We start from the raw sequence: 24,023 nt of genomic DNA, 5'->3' as shown, positions 1-24,023 counted from the left end.
ACTGTATTATGCAAGGTTAGCTGCAATTCTCTAACCTTGTTAGAACGAAACTGCGTTATATAAGTACCATGTTTTGCTGCGAGGAATGCTGCAATTTATCAATCGTGCTAGAGCAAAACTGTGTTGTAGAAGTACCGTGCTATATGGCGGCGGGGGGGGGGTGCCTATAATTATATATTCCATGACATGCACTTTGTTTTAGAAACGAAGGACGCTATATTGTCATCTTGTCAGTTTTCAAGTGGTTGTTCACACTTGAAAACAACACCAGTATTGAGCAATATGTAACACTATAATCATGTATACATTTTGTGTATTGTAATATTGACTTGTGTCCTTGTATATGTATAGTAATCCTCGTATAACACAGTAGTTCTGTTCCTATAAAATGTCGTGTTGTGCGGAACTGTGTTATACGGGACTAAGAAAAAGTACGAAAAGGGAGGTTACATTTCAAAAACTAACAAAAATACAATATTTCATTAATAAAATGTTAATGTATCTTCTGCTCTCTTTAAAAAATTAGTAATCTGGGTTTGTTTGCTTTTGCTTGATAAATCTTTATGAATTTCATTGTATGGAACTAAGCATTTTTGAAGCTCGCTTTTGAACTTTGGGTTCCTTTTATTCAAGAATCTGCATTCAAAAAATAAGATTCTAATTGCTCGGCTAACTTTATGCCTTCTTGTATGCTTTTTAGTGTAAAATTCAGAAGTTTAGAATTTTCATCTCTGAATTGATTTGGTTTTACCTCCGATGCCATTTCCACCAAATTCGCTACACCCGCCTCTTTTTCTACCAGTATTCTTGGACGTCTTCAGTAATCATACCTTTTTTAAATTTTTTTAGGAGCATAGGTGACTAGAGCCATGTTACTTTGTGTATGTTGTCTATAAATTGCGTGTGTCCTGAGGTCGATTTTCTGTTTTGTTGGTTGAAAAAAAGAGATTCTGGGAGAAGAAATCATTCTACCCTTGCCTGAGCTCAACTAACAGCCACGTTCCGTAAAAATTCCACCCATCATCAACAGGATTTAAACTCCAGTATTTTTCCACCTGGTGTTGGGGAGGAGAGTGATTCTATCAACTGTACTACATAGGAGGGCTTCAGTAGTCATATAATCAAAGCCTTCCCCTCCTACTGACTTAGCAAGTTCTACTATTGCACTGATTTCGTTTTTTGCCAATTCGACCCTATTTCCTGAATCAGTTGACTCTGGCCATGCATTTATCCACACAAATTTAACGTTGATCGTTTTACTTCTTTTAGCAGGCGCCTCCGTAGCCAGGTGGGAAGGAGCAGCAGTGCGTAGGACATGCTGCTTGATTAGACTCGGGGTTCGAGCCCACCACCACCAAATACGGAGGATGCGGAAAGGTCATGGAATGACCACCGCATATCTCGGAGCAATATGGCCTTAGTTGCTACTGCTCCTAAAAACCAAACAAACAACAACAAACAAACTTCTTTTAGCGACAAAGCTATTATTCTGACATGGTCCACAATTGAGAAATGTTTCCATGCCTCAATTACTTCAATAGATTCGGAATCAATATTTTCCAAAATCCATTGTAACGATTTTTTGATGGAATGAGTTTTAAAGGTGGATACAATGCCTTGATCTAATGGCTGAATGAAAGAAGTAGTAACCAAGTATTTGATGGTGACTCTATTGTCAGGGAAACGGGGAACATGCTTTGTAAAAAGGATAGGTGGAACAGGACCAGGGTATGTCTGCCAGGGGCAAAGGTTGATGACGTTGTAGAGCGGATATCATCTTTTAAGGGCACAAAAGGTGATATAGTTGTACACGTTGGCACTAATGATATTAAGAGTAGGAGACTGGCAGAATTACTCAACAAGTACAGGTCACCGTCGAAAAAAAAAGCTGTGAATTAGGGCTAAATTTGAAAGTGTCTGCAATTCTGCCCAGACACGATAGGAGGGAGTATATGATGAGAGCCTTGTCAGTCGATTCGGCCCTGGAAAGATTGTACCAAGCTCAAGGGGTAGAATTTTTTTCAGCCTGGACTGTACTTGTTAACAGGAGAGACTGCTTCTACAGGGATGGGATACACTTAAATAGAAAGGGTGCAAGTATATTTGCTGATGCTATCGAGGCAGTGTTAGGTGGGTCGGAAAACTGCTAGCTTGGGGGGGGGATACAAAGACTAATAGATTAACAGTAGCCACTGGCAGAGGTGAAAGTGATTCTTGCACTGCTTCTATTGGAATGAGCAGAAACCTGGAAAACAAGATGCAGGATATTTCAGAGACTGCTGGGAGTCATTGCGGTACAAGTAAACACATGGGTTGTGTTAGGGTAGCTAAGAATAGGAACAGGTGCATGTATACTTGTGTGTACACCAATGCTAGGAGTTTGGTAAATAAATTTAATGAATTTAAGGTATTGCTCAAAGTATCAAAGGCGAATATTGTTGGGATATCAGAGACGTGGTGTCACACAGATATAAGGAAGGCAGAACTGGAATTTGGGGAGTACAACGTCTACAGACAGGATAGGAAGGGAGGAGGGGTTATGCATTTAGTTAAGAAACACATAAAATCCAAGGTAAGTGAAGCCAGTCGACATTGCTGGACAGTGCATTGTCGAGTCAGTTTGGTGTGACATAAGCATTTAGAGATCAAGATTGAGATAGGAGTTCTTATAGGCCTTCCATCCTGCAGTGGGTTGATAATGGCTGCACTTTTTACCTTTTCATAGGCCTAATGACTCCGATGAATATAATAAGAAACTGTACAGTGAAATAGAGTGGGCCAGTAAATCAGAGTGTCTTAGAATGGGGGATTTTAATTTCCCAGATATTGACTGGAATTTGTGGGTTGGTCACTCACACACTAGCAGGGCTTTTGTGGATTTATTGGATGATTGTTTTCTACATCAGCATGTTTGGGAGGCAACTAGAGGGAGTAATACTCTTGATTTGATTATCAGTAATGATTCTTCATGGATAAAGGAACCACTAGGTGGCAGTGATCACAGCGTGCTGAAGTGGGATTTACTCAGAGGTAACTACCATCATGGGTAAAGGGAAGGATTATTGCTTTCGTGAAGGTGACTACGATGGTCTGAGACTGTATTTAATTTCTATACTGTGGGACCAACTGATGATATTACTAACAGCAAATTTAAAATGGGAACCATTCAAAGAACTTATCTTGGAAGCTACTAGGCTTTACATACCAACTAAGAAATATTGTTCAAGGTTTAGGCCTAAATGGATGTCAGATGAACTAATGAGACATATGGTAGAGAAGAAAAATGCATGGGATACATATAAATTAACACGTGACACAGAAGCCTACGATAGATATAAGCTGGTCTGTAACCAAGTCACAAAGGAGGTTAGGCAGGCAAAGGCAGATTATGAGAAATCTTTGGCAAAGGATACAAAGAAAATCAGCTAAGAGTTCTTTACTTATGTAAATTCTAGAAGGAAGGGGATGAATCAGATTGGTCCACTTGATATCTATGGTTCAACTGTTGATGATCAGGCCAGATAGCTAACAAACTAAATGAATATTTTGCATTGAAAATTCACACATGAGGAGTTATGCAGCGAGGGGAATGCCAGAGGTGTATTCAACTCTGGCAGTAAGCTAGATAATCTTCTAATAACTGAGAGTAAAGTGGAGGAGAAATTGTTGAAGATAAACACAAGAAAGGCACCTGGGGTGGATGGGATCTACCCAGTTATATTAAAGGATGCAGTAAAGGAAGTAAGCAAACCCTTAGCCATAATTATGATAGCTTCCTTGAACTCAGGGGCGGTATGCATAGACAGGAGATGTGCAAATGTGACCCATATTCACAAAGGAGGACAAAGGCTGACACAAGTAATTATAGACTTGTGAGTTTAACATCTGTTCCAGGAAAGTTAATGGAGGCACTGTTTAAAGATGCACTGCAGGATCATCCAGACAAGACTTCAGTTATAGCTCGGAGACAGCATGATTTTGTTAAGGGGAAGTCTTGCCTGACCAATTTGATTAGATACTACGATGCAGTTACAAAAGAACTGGACGCAGGGAATAACTTTGATATTATATTCTTGGATCTTAGAAAGGCTTTTGATACTGTTGCACATGGAAGACTGCTGCACAAATTGGAGCTGTTTGGCATTGGAGGCCAATTGCTGCTATGGATATAAGGGTGGTTGAGGGGGAGAAGACAGAGAGTGGTAATCAATGGACACTGCTCATCGTGGACTAATGTTATTAGTGGAGTCCCTCAGGGTTCAGTGTTGGGTCCATTATTGTTTTCTGTATTTATAAATAATATTGATGATGGTATATCAAGCCTAATGTCCAATTTTGCAGACACTACTGACGCTATGCTGCTGCAACAGGATCTGGAAAGATTGAGCAGATGGGCTGAGAGGTGGCAAATGAAGTTTAACATTGACAAATGTAAAGTACTACATATGGGAAACAGCAACCCCAGAGCAACGTATCAACTCTGTGGTACTACACTGACGGTGGTAGAGAATGAAAAGGACCTGGGGGTAATTGTGCAGGCAGATATGAAGTTCTCTGAACATTGTAGATGGGCTGCAAGAGTAGCTCATGTCTTGTCAATGATATACAGGAATGTTTCTAGCAGGGATAAGGAGGTGATTATTCTCTTGTATAAGGCAATGTTTGGGCCATACCTTGAGTACTTTATACAGGTCTGGAGGCCTCATTTCAAGAAGGATGTAGAGCTGCTGGAACTAGTAGCTCCAGAAGGGCAACAAGATTAGTGAATGGAACAAAGGGTTGCTCTTACGAAGAAATGCTTAAGTTTTGCAAATTACAGTGTCTGGAGACCAGGCACCGGTGAGGTGATCTGATAGAGGTGTATAAAGGCTGGAATGGTTTGAGCATGCTCGATGATGGTGGGATTCTTCCTCTTGCTCAGAATAATCATTTGAGAGGGCATAAATTCCAATTGAGGAAAGACAGATGTAGGATAGATGTGCGGAAATTTGCCTTTAGCCAGCGGGTAGTTGGTTGGTGGAACAGACTTCCATCCCTTGTCATGGAAGTTGATAGCCTAAATAAATTTAAGGCTCAGCTGGACAGGTATTTTGAACGAACGGAGGGGTGAAGCAGAATTTTTTTTTTTTTTTTTTTTTTTTTTTTTTGGCTGATGCTGCATAAGCTTTTGAGTTGTTCCTGCCAAGAAAGTTGTTTTTATTTTCTCTGCATTCTTTCTAATTCTCGGTGTTGCCTCATTTAGTTCTGTAGCAGTTGCAATATCACATGGTCTTTTCCCAATTTCATATTTTTTCTCTATCGACAGAGGCGGACTGGCCATAAGCGTTACCGGGGAAACCCCGGTGGGCCGTAGGCCGGTGTGATTTTGGCCATAAACGCTAGTATGAGGCCACTATAAATTTTCCTGGATAAGAATTTTTGACCCAGTTCGCCTCTGTTTATCGCTATTGCTTTTCTTTTTCTCCCTGAATCTGCAGTGTCTTCACCAGGATGCTTCCTTTTCACACCTTTTAAGTATTTTACTCATTTTTAGGGAACAAAGCACAATTACAAAATGAGGAGGCACGCTTGATACACATAAACAAAGCTGTGCGTGTGTAGCAACTGAATAAACAACACCGTAAAGGCTGAGATACACTATTAACACCTCACATTTTACTAAAGTATATTTCTAGGGGTTACTACCATAAAACAATAAAAACAATTTCCAGTTGCGTTTCTGCTAGTGGAATCTGTTATAAACTGATAGTAAACTCGATCCAATTGCATTTGCGATTATACCGATAGCTGGAATTGTGTTGGTTTTTACGTTATTATGATGAAATGTGTTTCCCCTTCACTGATATAAAAAACAGATACATTTTCAGAATCTTCTCTTCATTCCTATCGTGTTGCGTTTGACTTCCATTTCTTGTAAACACAAAGGCGAATCGTGCATAAGCGAATTCGGTTCGTGTTATATAAGATATCGTTTCCCTATTTATAAATCGTTAAGAACGAATTTGTGTAGTGTAAACACGTGTTATACGAGGACTGACTGTACTCAAAAAGCAGCCTAACCAGGGCCTTGTACAAAGGTGTAATCATCTCCTTATCTCTGCTAGCAAAGTTTCTGTCTATCATTGACAAAACCCTGTGAGCTGTTCTAGCAGCATGTGTTAACTGCTCAGAGAATTTCATATCTGACTTCACAGTTACCTTCAGGTCTTTTTCATTTTCCACTACCCTGAGTGTAAGGCATAGCTTTTTCATTTTTCACTACCTTTTGATTGTAGTACCACACACTTCATAAGTTACCCTGTGGTTACTACAGTACATTTTCATTTTTCAATGTAAACTTCAACTGTGATTTCTCAGCATATTGACCCAATTTTCCTAGATAGTTACAGTAACTCACCCTCATTCTGTCGTTAACTATATTGCCAACCTTCATATTATCTGCAGTCTTAGACATTAAGCCTGATATATCCTTATCAATATCTTTAATTGGTATCTTTTTTTTTTATGTAATACTATTTCATCATCATGCATCTATTTGTGTATCCCATGTTTCAGTTTCATGAATTTCTGTATCTGATTTCCATGAATTGATTTTGGCTATGTAGCTTCTGTCAGCTATGTTCAGGCAGCAGCAGCAGCTGACTAATGTGTCATTCTCCTCCCGATTCTGAAATATATTTCAGTATTGCTTCCTGTTATGTAACATACTTTGAAGTATCATTTGAAATGTACTGAAAGCAACCTTGGAGAAAAAGAACATTTTTTATATATATATATATATATATATATATATATATATATATATATATATATATACACACACACACACATACAAGGTGCTACTCAAATGTTCTTGAAATTTGAATGTTGTGTGGTAACTACTTCTAGTATGGACTTGTGGCACTAGATACCACTGCATGCATCCTTTGTGAATCAGTGTGGCACGTGGAATCGGGCTGGATAGAGTCATTGAATATTTATGTGCAGTCGTTGAATATTTATGCATTGAATATTTGGCGTTATGTTTCACTTAATTTGTGATTGTTGTGATTGCTGATGTGAGAGAGCAACGGGCTTTCATCAAGTTTTGTTTCCTTCTTAATTATACAGCAGAAGAAATCCATAAGTAGTTGAAACAAGCTCTTTGTGACAATGCTTTAGGCCAGGTGCAGACCTACTACTGGTTTAACCTTTTAAAAATGGTCGAATGTCGGTTGATGACAACAATCGCTCTGGGCGTCCATCATCGAGCACCACCCCGGAAAATTTCACAAAAGTTCAGGCGGTAATCTGTGAAGACCACAGACGGACTATCCATGTAATTTGTGGCATTGTAGGGCTATCGTACAACAGGTGTCAGTGATTTTTTGTGATGAGTTGAACATGAGAAGGATTGCAGCCAAATTCATGCCACCATTTTTGTCGTCGCTGGTGACGAGAGATGGGTATGACCCAGAAACCAAGCAACAATCACTCCAGTGGAAGAGCCCATCTTTGCCCAGACCGAAGAAAGCCTAACAAGTGAGGAGCAATGTGAAGTGCATGTTGATCTGTTTTTTGAACATTGATGGGATTATCCATAAGGAATTCGCCCCTCCTGGTCAGACCATGGATGCAAAGTTCTACTGCAACTTCCTTCGGTGGTTAAGGAAAGCTGTCAGGATGAAACATCCAGAGAAGTGGTGCACAAAGAACTGGTCCTTCATCATGATAAAGCTCCGGCCCACACCTCTTGCTGTGGTGCACTTTTTGGCATTCAACAACATGGCAATCGTCCCCCCCCCCACACCTGTTCATCAGACTTAGCTCCCTGTGACTTCTTCCTCTTCCCAAGAATGAAAATTAAGCTGAAGTGTCGAAGATTTTACAGCATAGAGGTTATCCAAACCGAATTGCAGCGAGTGCCGAACACTATGATGAAGAAGGACTTTCAGGATGCATTCAAATCACGATTGAAGTGCTGGGATTGGTGTTAAAACTCTCAAGGGGACTACTTCGAAGGTGACGGTGGCGAATGAGACCTAGGCTGAGTCTAATTTATTTTATAAATACATTTCGGGAACTTTTGGGTAGCACCTCATACATACACACACAGGCACTTACTTCACCACTTCTGCTATTCTTTATAAACATGGTGAAAGCTATTTTTTGACATTCATTCGAGAATTGTCTCCGATGCCTTTGCAACTTCTTCTGATGACTGGAAGTGCTTTCCTCACAGTTCCTTTTCTAAATTTGGAAATAAAGAAAATTTGCAGGGTGCAAGATCATGGCCGTAGGCCACATGAGGAACACATTTAACATTGATGCTGGCTAAGTACTCAATGACAGTATGAACAATGTGAAGTCTTGCATTGTTGGGATGCAGAGCCAAAGGCTGTGTGCAGATGTGGTTGTTTGTGACAAATGTGATCCCGCAAAGTATGCAGTTCTATAGGAAGTTCTGTGACAGTTGTATGACATGGTACAGAATGGGGGTATATTGTTTCTTGTATATCAAATATCAAAAAATGAGTTGACCATAACCTTCCCTGCAGAAGCCACAACCTTCACTTTTTTTAGTGTTGGTGATGAGACTTCCAAACAGCTTTGTTGTTTACTCTCTGAATCGAAATGATGAAGCCATGTTTTATTTGCCATTATCAATTTATGCAGAACCTCACCATCTTCAGTAACTATCCATTACAGTTCCCAACAAAGTTCCATGCGAATTTGCTGTTGCTCAGGTGCGAGTACTCTTGGATCCCATTGTGCACGAGCACGTGTCATATGCAAATGGCCATGTAGAATACCATGCATGCTTGTTACTGATATTCTCAGCATCTCTGCTAGTTGCCTTATTGTTATATGATGATCTTCTCTCATAATTACAGAAGCAGTGTTTATGGTTTCTGTGGTGACAGCAGTGGTTGGAGCTCCAGGACTGACAATTTTTGTGATTGAATCATCTGTCTTTAAGCATTCTAAACCACCAGCGAGCTGTGGAATATATGGAATCATAGATTCCCTATAAGTGTCTTTTAACATTTTATACAGTTCTTCGGATTGAAACAAAATGTTTGCTTGTCACATCCATTGTTATATAGGGTGTCTCAAAAATATTGGTACAAACGTTTAGTGGAGGTAGGTAACATCTAAAGGAATGTGAATTGCATAGGAACCCATAACCGGAAACATCAACGTAAGTCGGTAGACGGCGCGGTAGTCGCCGCATGAAGAGTATGCATCGATATACAAACTGTGAGCTGGCAGACATGCACCTAGTGTATGAATTAGCAGAGGGCAATGGACGAGCCGCTCAACGAATTTATGGAGAATGCTTCCCAGACAGACATGTACCGCACCACCATTTGTTTGCACGTGTGCATCAAAATTTGTGCAATTATGGGTCATTTAGAGGTAACAGGAATAGTGCAAGCAGACCACGTTCAACGCGAACTCCTGCCATGGAAGAAAGTGTGTTGAATGCCATCCAGAATTATCCTACTACCAGCACATGTGCCGTTGCCTCTTCCTGCCTCTTCCTTAGGAGTGTCTCGTTGCAGTGTACAGCATCGTTTTGTTCAAGGATGAGGCTTATTTCAATCAGCACAATGCTCATGTGTGGGCTCATGACAACCCATGCGGTGTGCATCCCCATGCGGCACAACATCGCTTCGCTATAAATGTGTGGGCAGGTATGGTCGGTGACTGCTTAGTCGGCCAATACCTGTTACCATTCCGCATGAACTCCGCTAAATATTGGATCTTTCTTGAACAAGTTCTACGAGGGTTACTTGATGATGTTCCAGCAAACGTGAGATCCTCAACATTTGGTTTCAACATAACGGGGCGCCTGCCCATTATGGAGGGTGTGTTCGTGACCATTTGAACAGGCATTTTGGGTTTTGATGGATTGGCCATGGTGGACCCGTTGCGCCCCCCCCGCTCACTTGATTTCTTTTTGTGGTGGGGGGCTCAAATCTATCATGTATGAATCGTCTGTGGAGGTGGAAATGAATCTTGTGGTGAGACTTGTCTGCGCTGCTGCTGCTGCTACTGTCAAAGAAACTCCAGGTGTGTTCGACCATGTCCGCCAATCCATGCTGCATCGGTGTCACGCATGCATCACGTCTCATGGTGGAACTTTCGAGCATCTGTTGTAACATCATGAAATTCATCCATCTCATACTCCATTGTTAATATTATGTCAAATAAATGTTTGCCACTAATTACTGTCTTGTAAATCTATCGTGTATGAATCGCCTGTGGAGGTGGAAATGGATCTCGTGGCGAGACTTGTCTGTGCTGCTGCTGCTACTGTCAAAGAAACTCCAGGTGTGTTCGACCATGTCCGCCAATCCATGCTGTGTTGGTGTCACACATGCATCGCGTCTCATGGTGGAACCTTCGAGCATCTGTTGTAACATCATGAAATTCATCCATCTCATACTCCATTGTTAACATTATGTCAAATAAATGTTTGCCACTAATTACTCTCTTGTGTCATTTCTGCTTCTTGTGCCTCTGCTACTACTTTCTCGTGATGTTTCCGGTTATGGATGTTTGTACCAATATTTTTGAGACACCCTATATAGACGAGACTGAACAGGCATAAACGTGACCAATCACCAAGGTCACACAACATCCACCATTTAACTTCACTGTTGCTGTAATCAAACCAAGCTGCATCGCATATGATGCAGCTCAAATAGAAATAGAATGCAGTTCATTTGCTTATAAAAATTTGTGATAATTTGTTTATTGAACAGCCCTCATATATTCTAGAAAAGGTATTATTTCCTTATTTCAAAAATTGTGCTTGTGGGAAGGTCCATTTTAGATATATAATGTCTCTAAGTTATCATGCATGTTATGCTTTTTCAGTAATGACATATCAAGATTTATATTTTCTGTCATATTAAAACTACACCTATAATTTAATCTGATTACTATATAACAGCTTGCTTGCATATTTTGTGTGCGTGTGTGTGTGTGTTTCGTAAAAGCATAATCTCTATCTTCTGATACCCCTACATAAGAGAATTTTTATACAGAGGAAATACCCTTGCTACCCCCTTTCATTTCCCATTTTTAATGAATCAGGAAGATATATGAAAAGAATATCATTTCCCAGTTTTAATGAATCAGAAAGATATATGAAAAGAATATCATTTCAATGTTTGAAATGAAATCAGTTTCTGATTTTTATTTAGCGATATATGGAGGGAACCCCCTCCTCTTATTAGTGAATCCAAAAGTTATATAGAAAGAAAATAATATACCTTTTCAAATAAATATGTGTATATTATAAATCTCTGCACAAACCATTATTTTCTCCTCATATGTGCCCTTGTTTAATCAATAGGAACTGTGATTCACTAGATTGTAATTTCAGCACTCAAATGAGTGCTGAAATTACAATGTGAAATTTCTGAATCTGCTTTAAACCAAACTATGTTCAACATGTAGATTATGATATGTACAGTTTCTCAAATTTGTCAGAACAAAACTCAATAAAATTTCTTTGTCTACGTTTTTTTGGAAAAAAAAAAAAAAAAATGCACACCAGAAATTCAGGCAGATTGCTTCTTTCATTTGATATGTGGTATGCCAGCATGTCAATTTGACCACTGCAAGCAAGTGGATTTCTTCCATTTGCTGTAATCTTTATTAAACTGGTATTGTTGGATGCGTGAGGCGAATGACGTATGTTATACCATGCTGAGTGAGCCTTAAAGAAGTTATCAAGTGAATCGTTAAAAATTCTTATTGTTAATGGAAATAACATACCATTTTATATACAATTTTATTTCTGCTAGTGTCATGGTATACCATAAAACACAGTTGTCCAAATAATTCATCTTTTTATACTTAAAATGATCATAACTTTTTTTTTTATAGCGCATGAAAAGCTCTTTTTCCTTTTAAAGTTCTTTTATAAAACAGTTAAATTAAATTAACAGATGTAGATAGTAAAATGATATAATTTTGGTTTATGAAGTCTTTCTGTAATATTATATTCTAAATTTCCCAACTTAGTTTATAACCTCTTTAGTGGGTTAATAATATATATTTGCTTCAGAAATTTCTGCCGTGCTGTAATCTATACTCCTGGGGAGGATTAATATCATTCAGTAAATGTGCCATGAATTCAGTTTGAATTTGCGCAGTACACTGTTAAATATTTGAAAGATATAATTTTAGTTTCTATTTGACATTTTTAGTTTGTTTTTCCAGAGGCCAGCAAGGATTTTAAGAAATGCTCTTCATGCTCTTTATGAAAAAATCCACTGGTTTCCTTCAGTACGTCCACATTGTTCTAAAGGAATATCATCAATTACAACACCCATTGATCATGATTTTAAAGTAAAAAAAAAAGAAGTAAGTGGAAATGTTTTGCTTTCTTTTCATTTATTTTTTTTAAAAATACACGAAAATAGCAAGAGCCACTACATTTTTAATTATTAGTATAAAATTTATTGACTTTGTTGCATTTCATTGATTGTCATATCTTTTGGAAGTATGAAGTTGAACTCCATTCATTTAATGGATTCACATGTCAAGTTTTTTCCACCGAATCCCATTTATACTTGTGCTCATAGCCAAATGGTCATTGTGAAAGTTAATTTATGTTAGATTCCATGCAACAACTAAATACAGTTAATGATAATGTTATTGTTTCTCTTTTTTCCTTTTTCTTCACTTGAGGTAACGAATACTCTAAGCTTGTGTGTAAGTGTGCACAAGGCCTTGAGTGCTAAGTAAAAGTTTCCAAGTGTTTTATAGTGCAGTTTCCTGTTGTTTTTCTAGGGTAAGTACTAGGTTTTTTATATTTTCTGTCAACGTTACTGCTGACTGCTCACAGCATTACTGCTACCCCCCCCCACCCAACTAGCAACATACTGCTCTCCTACTCTTCTGATTGCTTAGTCACTAGTTGCCACTGCTCCTCCATCCACGCAGCAGTGTTGGAAACCTCAGTAGAAAGAGGTTTACATCCCTGAGGGCTAAAAGGAGAAAACCATGGATTACAACAATTACCTTTTAATTGAGCCTTGATGCTTTAAGGAAATTTTTGGTTAAAGCTCATCATAAATTAAATCTCTCTAAATTAAAATGAAATTGATCATGAAACACAGTTGAAACGACTGTTCTGAAACAGAGCAGCAGGAGTACCCATCTTTATGTTCCACTCCTTGTCAAACCAAAGTATGAGTACTTGTCCCCTGTTCCTTGTACAGAAATGTTTAGAAAAATTAGCAGGTTCATCAAAATGGTGAGATGATTTTGATCCAGTAATTTATTAATTGAAACTACAAGTTGTAAGCAGTCTGAGACTCTTCTGAAACTCTTCATCTTTGGTGGTATACCAGTACAAGCTACTCCACATACAACATTAAAGTCCTCTAAAGAGGCAATTGCAGAGTGGGATTTGATCAGTATCATGGAAGGTGAACTGGTCCAAGAGTTAAGATCAAAAAGTTATGCAAGCTAGAAAAAAAAAAAAAAGCTAAGCAAATTATGATAATAAAAGATGGTGGGCTTCTTGTCATTTGGAACATTATCCTTACGTTTGGTACACCAAACTACCTGCCACTGTTAAAGCCAGCTATCTCGACTGCCCTGTAAGATCCTATGTGAAAACGTTGAACATATTTAAAGTCATCTCGACTATGATTTGGGGAGGTGATCGCAATATTTTAGTCTACCTATAATGAGCTTTGATCAGATCTAGATTAGATAATGCAGTGCCTCCCTTTTCAAAACTCTTTTAGCATGTCTTGACCCAGTACAACATAGTCCACTCAGGATTGCTCTTGCTACATTCAGGACATTGTCAGTCCAGATACTGCCAGCTTCTTAATTATGCAGTACATAACTTTCCTTGTCATTCTATCTGGTCATACCTCTATTATGCTCAATTTGTAAATCTTATAAATAAACCTTATGAAAATAAACCTACAGGAATTGACCCACCCCTTGGAATAATATTATTCCCATTGTTGTTTTCAATGTTTATTAAGGATATTGATGAAGATATCCAGATTAATGTCTAAGTTTGTGGATGATACAAAGAATTGTGGGATGGTTAATGGCAGTAATTGAGGTATGCTGCTGCAACAAGATCTACTAAAATTTGGCAGATATGTTGTGAGTAGTAGCAACTGAAGTTTAACTTTGACACATGGAATGTATTGCATGTGGATAGCAGATATCCCAGTTAAAATAACAATTGTGTGGTACATCACTGAGGATATTTGAGAATGGAAAAGACTTCTGGGGGGGGGGGTAATTGTGCAATTAGATTGATGTTCTCTGTGCAGTTCAGATGGCCTGTTAGAACACCCCATGTGGTTTTGCCAATGATATACAAGAATTTTTGTCAGTAGGGATGAGGAGAACCATCCCATTTTATGAGGCAATATTTGCACCACATCTTTAGTATCTCATATAGTCTGGACATATCATTTTAGTGGTTAAGAGGATAGGGTGCAGAGAAGAGCAGTGAGAAAGTTACTCCTAATAAGAAAGACTTCATTTCTGCAAATTACATGTCATGGAAACTGTGCACTTGTGAAATCTCTGTTGGCATCAAAAAGTCGAAAACTAATGGATCTGCCAAGTAGCAAGAGGACACATCTGTTACACTTCACCAGATTGCCAACATTTCAGTATTATCCCGGTGTGCATGTGTTTCAGGGAGCATGATTAGCAGATTACTGAGCGAATTCTAGATGCATGCTCACCATCTATAGCTTCAGATCTATAGCCTCTGATGCCAATCTATCAACATCAGTGGCTTCAGTAATACGGGGGGGGGGAGCATTTTGGCAAAAGGAATGGAACTGTCATTTTTAGTTAAATCTTATTTGTTTAGTATCAATTGATGGCTAATGTGTGTATGAAAAGACACTGGGGACAGAGTCCCCAACCCAACAATGGTTAGACTGCATCTTGAGTACTGTATACAGGTCTTGGAGGCTTCAACTTTAGGAAGGATGTAGGTCTGCTGGAACGGGTGCAGAGAAATGCAAACAGATGGTGAAGGGAACAAAAGGTGCTCTTACACCCACACATATGATTGAGGTGTTTAAAACTTCTTCCACCTACACACATATGAGGGGGCATAAATTCAAGGAAGGTTGCAGGATAGATGTGTGGAAGTTTGCCTTCAGCCAGCAGGTGGTTGATCGTTGTATGAGGTTTTCATCTGTTGTGAAAGTGGATGGGTTTAATAAATTCAAGGATGAACTAGCCAAATTCTTGGAGGTTATGGATGGGTGAACTGTTTTTTTTTTTTTTTTTTTTTTTTTTTTTGTGTATATAAGTTTGCCTTCATTTCATCATTTGCCATTACTACTACTACTAGGACAAGAATGTTATCACATCTTGAATATAGCGTATTATGACGAAAGTAATCCATGCACTATTAAACCCTAACACAACCAACCGACATTTTGAGTGACAAATCACATTTCTGGTTAAGATTCAGTTTTGACCATATGTTCACCTGAAAATCCACCAGGGATCGACATAATCCAGCCTGCATCAGGGAGCAGTATACTAGCTAACACTTTGAGCTATTCTTGGGTACTAGAATGTTATTTTGTCATAGTTAGTGACAAATCACATTTCTGTGTAGGATCCAGTAATGGCCATACATGCATTTGAAGATATCCCAGGGACAGAGGTAATCCAGTCTTGCCAAAGGGAGCAGCATATCGGACCAACACTTGACTTGGAATCATGATTATGGGAAGCTATTAATTATGATACAGTAATCCTTTGCCAACTGTGAGTAACACACATGAAAAGTACCACATATGGCTTATCTGTGGTTGGTAAGAATAAGATCCCATAGAAAATAGGGTGTTGGGAGAAAAATCATTAAAAATGCTAATATATGTAATAAGCTACATTTCTCCTTTTTTTCCTCAATTGGTTTTGTATTTATTTGATATTTTTATAACCACTAGAGTTGGTTAATAGTTTCGTTTTTGAAGTGGTGAAGGATAAATAAACTGAACATGGTATATAAAGTGTTTTCAGCAACTATGCTTTCTACTGACTGAAGATTTTTAAAGAAATGTGAAACTTGGATGAAATGCAAACACATGTAATATTACCAAGCTGAATCTGTTGTTTTTACAATTACTGCATTTCATAGAAGATTTTATTGATAAAGTGAAAGCTTTTTATCAAAGCACAATAGTTTTTAACCTTATTATGTTGGAATTAAAAGTTTGATTGCAGTTATTTTAACAACTACCTCTGGTTTCCCCATTACTTGAAGTAATGTGTGGGATAAAGATTCACAAATTCACATCTACAGCAAAGGTGTTTTGCAACAGTGTGTCACTATTCAGTGTCAGCATTATGTGATTAAACCTGATTTGAAGAACATTCACTTATACTCTCCAGATATTTCCTTTTCATCTACCTTTACCATGGTACACCTTTCATAACTTATCTGAGGTGCTGCAGCTCTTCCCCTCAGCATGGTGAGCAGATCTCCAAGTAATGCTGCTGAACCTCAGATTAGTATATATAGGCGCCTCCGTAGCCAGGTGGGAAGGAGCAGCAGTGCATAGCACACGCTTCTTGATTAGACCGGGGTTCGAGCCCGTCGCCACCAAATATGAAGGATGCGGAAAGGTCAGGGAATGACCACCGCATATCCCGGAGCAATATGGCCTTAGTTACTAATGCTCCTAAAAACCAAACAACAAACAGATTAGTATAACTGGGATCCAACACCCACAGCCTAGATTTCAGGCTAACACAATAGGAATCTGGCACATTTTCTGTGCACTGCAACCCAAGGAAATTTTAAAAGGGATCCTGGTGGTTGAGTGGCCCAGCATCAATGTGCCACTTTGGCCCCTGTTTTGACAAGACCAGTAGTACTGAATGGCTCAGCCAGGATCATTCGGCTAGTGGGTTTGCCTGCAAGGGTCACCTGTGTCAATGCCATGCCACTACTCATGATCTGAGAGGCAGGATTCAAGGCTGGCAAAGGTGCATATATAATGTCAGAGAAGCCCTGCCTTCCCACTCTCGAACACATTTATTGCTTGCTGGGTAATAGTTTCTGTAGTGGGTGGGGAGCCTGGGCACTGAACTCATAAAATAGAACCACTATGAATCTTGATAGTTTAAATTTTTCTTCTGGGACCCCAACCGTGTCCCTACAAGAAAAATATATAAATGAACCAGAAAATGCTCTCTCAGCAAAAAGACCCAAAACCAAAGATACTCAATACCAAAGACCCAGAACCAAAGATATATCTTTGGTTCTGGGTCTTTGGTATCCAACAGGTATTGGACGCAATACCAAAATTGGTATCAGGTATTGAGTCCAACACCTCAGTACTTGATTGTTCATTCCACCAATGAAAAGCCTATAGGAAAAATTTTGCCCTTGTTCATCCAGAAGGGTTTGGAAGGGCTATCAGACTCACTCAAATTGGTGAAACAACTTCTTTCTGACGACATCCTAATTGAGACAAAAATTGATAAACACTGTCAACACCTCCTTCCAGCAACATCTGTTGGGGGAATCTTGTGTGGTATTAATACCAATTGTATTAACACCACACAAGTCACCGAACTCATCCTGAGATGTAATCTCAGTGGAATCTGCTCGAAGTGACTGAGGACAAAATCTGTTTGGAACTAAAAAGCCAGAGAGTTGACAGCTGCAAAGCAAATGCTTGTACATAGGGATGGAAATCTAGTCATGACTAGAAACTTCATCCTTACTTTTAGCACACTAATATCTCCAAACATGATTAAAGCTGGTTATCTGAAGTGCATAAGTACATTCATATGTTCCAAACCCATTAATGTCTTTCAAGTGCCTGAAATATGAAGATTCACAAATATCCTCCCATGGTACTCTTGCAAGTGCAAAATGTTGTGCAAAAGACCACAAGATTGCATCATGTAAAGCTTCAAATATACCTGCTTAACTGCCAAGGTGAGCACTCTGCATACTCCAATCATGCCAGAGGTGGTAGGAAGAAAAGGAAATATGATTAAATGCCGAACTGAACATCTCATAGAGAGGCGCCTCCATAGCCAGGTGGGAAGGAGCAGCAGTTCGTAACACACGCTTCTTGATTAGACCGGGGTTTGAGCCCGTTACCACCAAATACGGAGGATGCGGAAAGGTCAGGGAATGACCACCACATATCCCGGAGCAGTATGACCTTAGTTGCTAATGCTCCTAAAAACCAAATAGCAAACAACAACATCTCATAGCAGGAGACCAGAAAAGCAGTTAAAGCAGCAAATAGCACTAAGGCAACATATGCTGAAAAGGTTGCCAAGAAATGTTAAATTTAGAATCAAATGGAAATAACCAAAACACTGAACGAGTCATTTATGCCTATTGTTTGCTGTTTACTGAGCTCAGAGAAACCAGCACAGAAAACTTAGTCAGCTGCTACTGCAATATTAGTTCCTCCTGCTCTCAGGTTACCAAAATCAAACATAAAAGTAACGGTACAGAAAACTGAACTGCCTTTGGTGATACAAGAAGAAATGGACATAAAAACGAAGGAGGGATACCCGATGACTTAGTCTTGGAACTCCTTGCATAAGAAGAAATTGACACAGGACAGGGTCCATACTTCCCCAACAGAGATAAATCCAAGACTCTTAAAATTAAGACCTCAGCACTTCAGAAGCTCACTGACGGATCCACCAAGACAATGTAATGGCTAAATTCCTACAGTGGAATTGTTGTGGATTCTGACATAGTGCAGAAGCCATCAAGGCACTTCTGCAAAAGTATGAACCATCTTGCTTTTGCTTTTGGGAGACTTAACTAAGGGCAAATAATGACCCCGGCATCTTTATTATGACTATTATTTGTAAGGATGAAATTGGGGATGGCCTTGCTCACAGAGGAGTCGCATTCCTTGGGGACAACAAACCCCATTTCAGCCTCTGCGACTTAAAACCACATAGAGGCTGTAGAAATTCAACTTACAGTGAGGTTTTTGCTAACTGTCTGTTTTATATATTTGCCACATGGGACTGGCATCTCCCAGAAAGACCTTGATGACCTTGTAATGCAGTTACCTCAACCTTCCTTACTTCTTGGGGATTTTAATGGACATAACACCTTGTGGAGTAGTGCTAACATCGATGGAAGAGGACGAGTCAGAGCATATGCTCACAGACGGTGACCTCTCCCTCCTAAATGTAAGAACAGACACCTTCCAAACGTCTGTGTACATATTCTACCGTTGATCTTTCTGTCTGCTGCTCTTCTCCCCTCCCTTCATTTACTTGGGCAGGGAGAATCTGCCCAAGTAAATCTGCCCATGATAACCACCCTAATTAATGAGAAACTGTGTCTTCCTGTTAGAAGACAGTCTCCCTAACAGGAAGCTGGCTGATTGATCAGGCTGACCTGAATGCCTTTCAACATCTGGCAAATTTTGACATCACTGCAGTCAGTCAGGAGCCTATTAATGATGCAGTTATATACATCACAGAAATTATCATCCATGCAGCTGCAATTCCAAGAACGCCCACCTGGTTTCCGCCTTTTACCAACCCACGCTGGAATGCAGATTGCACAGCAGCACCAAAAAGGCCCAAAACAAAGCTTGGAGGATATTCCGATGATATTCTAACATGGCCAACCTTCTAGCCTTTAAATGTGCACCATTCAAAGCGAGCTACATCTGCCATCAGAGTCAAAAGGAATGTGGATTTATTTCACATCATCTGTTACCCAGATGACCAGCACTAAGGTGGTCTGGGAAAAAATCTGAAAAATGAAGGTCCTAAAATATAATGGATGTACTGTTGCAGAATCTACTGCAATAGTCAATGCTCTTGGGAAAACATTTTTTAACATCTCAGCAACGTCATCTTACCCCCCCACAGTTTCTGGTCCTTAAACACAAATCTGAAAAACAGGTCCTTAATTTTATATCAAAGGGTTTCCACCCAATAATGGACCATTTACCATCCATGAGCTGAAAATAGCACTTGTCCTTACGAAGGCTACTGCAGTTGGACCAGATGATATCCATTATGAAATGATCAAACACCTTTCACCAAAATCCATGGACTGTCTGCTCTTCATCTACAACAGAATCTTCCTTGAAGAGCAGTTTCTAGACACCTGGTGCAAGGCAACTATTTTTGCTTTTTCCAGCCAGAGACAGATACTAAATCTCTGTATATACATTCTCTAGTTTTTAATCTAAGATCAAGGCTAATACTACATGGCTAATACTAATTATCTTTTAGTATAGAATACTAATCCTTTTATCTGTATAAGAACATAGGCTTGGGGCACTATGGCCTTAGATGCTGCTGTGCCATTAACCTTCAAACATCTGGTTATCAATAGTGATCATTTGTGCATTATGAATTTGCAGATAAAGGAACCACTAGGTGGCAGTGATCACAGTGTACTGATGTGGGATTTACTTAAAGATTTAATTACCATCAGGGGTAAAGGAAAGGGTTTTTGCTTCCGTAAAGGTGAGTACAGTGGCCTCAGACAGTTTTTAAATTCTGTACAGTGGGATCAACTGAAAATGTTACCAACAGAAAATTCTAAGTGGGAAGCATTCAAGGAATTAATCGTGGATGCTACTAAAAGTTTCATACCTAATAAGAAATATTGTTCAAGGTTTAGGCCTAAATGGTTATTTAATGAACTAATGAGACTCGTAACAGGGAAGAAAAATGCTTGGGGAGGTAGATGACTTCCATCAACCGGTGAAATACCACCACTTTGCTTATTGGAGGCTTGAAGTGGTGAAACCCATGTTTAGTCTCTAGAGCAAAGTTTCCGGCATCCCCCCCCAATACTTTTCCCTCAACCCATGCACGGTACTAAGTACTATAGGTTTTGATACCTTTCGTGTTTGGGGTTTCATAAAAAAAAAAAAAAATAAATAAAAATATATATATATAAATTATCAAGCTACTCAGAAGTCTATGGCAGATATAAGCTAGTCTGTAATCAGGTCACAAAGAAGATTAGGCAGGCGAAGGCAGATCACAAGAAATCTTTGGCAAAAGATGCTAAGAAAAACAGCAAGGATTTCTTTACTTATATAAACTCTAAAAGGAAGGGGATGAATCTGATTGGTACACTTGATATCGATGGTTCGACTGTTGATGATCCTGCTCAGATAGCAAACAAACTGAATGAGTATTTTGCATCTACATTCACACATGAGGAATTATTAAGGTTTAAAAATGGCATAAGGTTATCAAATTGTAGCTTTCTCATAGACGTACTGTTTCTGCTGCATGCCTCTTCTACAGATACTTCCATGGGCACTGTTCTTCTGAATTGGCTTCTATAATTCCCACTCTCTCTTTCAAAACAGTCCGAACACATACCGCCACCAGCCAACATCCATTTACTGTCCAACTTCAAACCCACAGAACCAACTTTTCATCTTCCTCATTTATTCATTCAACTGCCATTTTCTGGAACAAACTTCCTTCATACGTATTTCCTGAAAATTACAATCTACAGAAGTAGATTGTAATTTTCACTGTCAACAAATATCTTCTTTCGTCTTCTCAACCTCCAGCCTAAGCATGGTACTAAGTACTATAGGTTCTAATACCTCTCATGCTTGGGGTTCACATAAAAAAAAATAAATAAATAAAAATTAGATATACAGTTGCTGGAAGAGTTGTCATCCTTCTGGTATTTTATTTCTTTCAGCTTTTTTTTTTTTTTTTTGCTCTTCAATTTTTTGGGGCTGTGTTAACAGCAAAAGGCAGGGCTGTTGGCCTGGGTTTGCATTGTTAGTTACGGCACTGCCTTACAACAAATGGTGCCTCCGTAGCCAGGTGGGCAGGAGCAGCAGTGCGTAGCACACACGTCTTGATTAGACCGGGGTTCGAGCCCGTGACCACCAAATACGGAGGATGCGAAAAGGTCAGGGAATGACCACTGCATATCCTAGGAGCAATATGGCCTTAGTTGCTAATGCTCCTAAAAACCAAATAACCTTACAACAAAAATTTTCCGATTTTGATTGTTATTCATTCTTTGGACGAAGGCACTGATTTGGCAGATACAGCTCAACTATCTGTTTTTATCAAAGGAATTAATAGAAATTTTAATGTACATTAAACTTAAAACAGCAACAACAATGGGCAAAGAAATATATATTAAGAGAGAAGTAATGTTAGAATTCAAACTTTAATACAGTTACTAAATCGGAAATCCACCGACAGCACAAGATCTATGGTATGGAAGAAGAAAGGAGCTTGTTCTTTCCTACCATATATCATATTTGAAAAAGGATACGAGCGAAAGTTTATATGCCGAAAAGTTTCTTTGACATTGCATAATTCACCAAGAGTCTGTGTCAAGATAGTGCATATTGAAAATGTGATGAACGTTGTTGTAAAATTCATCAACAAAATTAAATTTGAATCCTCACTTGGCCATCGTGAATTTATGGAACTACTGAAAGATGTTGATCTGAGTGTTATGTGTATACTTTGTGCATAATTTGTATTAAATGATTGTGGCATCAAGTCGCAGACAATGTACTCATGTATTTGTGTAAGAGGAGGATTCAATCGGGACAATGACAGAGTCAATGACATGTAGACATGGCATATGAGAAGACAGTATATTATCATTTAGAAGGCTGTTTCTATCCCTTACCTTTTTATTAATTTAATAGTAGCAAAATTTTGTGATTAGCACAAATAATAAAGATGCGTTTTTAATTCATTAAATGAAAGAGTCAGTTAAAATTACTCAAATATATTGGAGCAAAATTCACTAAATGTTAATTTTTAAAATCATTAAAATATTATTGGATTCATTACCCAGGTAAGATATTTCTGAGGAAAATATTAAATGAAGCACAATATAAAAAACAGAAGAATAGAAAAAAAAAAAAAACAAGAAGGAAGTATTGCAAAAGTAATACAACTTTTGCACATGCAAAAAAAGGCAATGAATTGGAGCAATTTTTTGATGATAAAGTAATGGGATAACCTATTTAGTAGAGCAAGAAAATTATCCTTCTATTGAAGGTGAAAAATGGGTAGCGGTGGATGAAAACATTCCCATAAAAGCCATCAAGGATCCTAGTCTGTTGGCCCAAAATTTTATCAAGAAAGTGGATAGACATGTTGGTGGAAATTGGACCTAAACAAGTTAATAATGTTTCTTTTCCTTCGAATGAAAAAAAGGAGGATTTTCAAGTGTATATTATACAAGCACATTAGCAAACAACAAAAGGTAAACCGTGACTGGTTAATGTATTCACTTTCAACAAATAGTATATACTGTTTTTGTTGTAAAATATTTCAAACTGCAAATATTGAATTGTGTTCAACTGGCTTTTCTGATTGGAAGCATGCTAGTATTAATTTGCAATGACATGAAATATCTTCTACTGATATTTCTAATTGCAATAAATACTTTATAATGAAGTCCAGGTTAACAAAACAGAACTGTCGATAAAGAACAATGTCACTTGTATGAATTAGAGAAAAATCGGTGGACTGAAATTTTGAAACAAATTTTTGCTATTGTTCAATATTTAGTTGGCAGTCTCTTGCATTTCCTGGTCTCTCGGGTGAATTGTATGTTCCCAATAATGTTAATTTTTTGAAAGCATTTAAAATGTTAGCTTAATTTGATCCATACATAATGGATCATGTTTCCAATATAAAAAAAATATGCCCCATTACCTGGGAATTAAATTTCAGAATGAAATTATTTCTTTAATTGCTGACAAAATAAGGAGAGAAATATTAGGTAAAGTCGAAAATAACAAGTATTTCTCAATTACTCTTGATTGCACCCCCAACAGTAGCCATGTTGAAAAATTAACATTTATCATATGTTTTGTTGTATATTCCGGCAATGATGTAGAAATAAGGGAACTTTTGGGGGGGGGGGGATTTCATCAAATTAATGACACAACATGTAAGGTGTTATGTATATTAGTATTAAATTATTTATTTCAAAAATATAACTTAATTAAAAATGTAATATAACTAAATAACATGAAAGA

At 38.4% G+C, this 24,023-nt stretch overlaps 1 protein-coding gene across 3 annotated transcripts in view; it reads left to right on the top strand.

Annotated features, from left to right (window-relative positions):
* The window catches only part of Crag (DENN domain-containing protein Crag), an 878,555-nt gene that overhangs the window by 357,679 nt on the left and 496,853 nt on the right, over nt 1-24,023 (top strand). For all 3 annotated transcript variants that reach the window (XM_090389072.1, XM_090389068.1, XM_090389077.1), the window contains one exon: nt 12,220-12,363. In XM_090389072.1, the coding sequence (XP_090245198.1) occupies nt 12,220-12,363 (144 nt within the window). The remainder of the gene's footprint in view (nt 1-12,219; nt 12,364-24,023) is intronic.

Source organism: Mastigoproctus giganteus, chromosome 2, assembly GCF_048544385.1.
Source record: "Mastigoproctus giganteus isolate SK-2022 chromosome 2, ASM4854438v1, whole genome shotgun sequence".
NCBI lineage: Eukaryota > Metazoa > Arthropoda > Arachnida > Uropygi > Thelyphonidae > Mastigoproctus > Mastigoproctus giganteus.
This window is presented reverse-complemented; position numbering and strand designations above follow the sequence as displayed.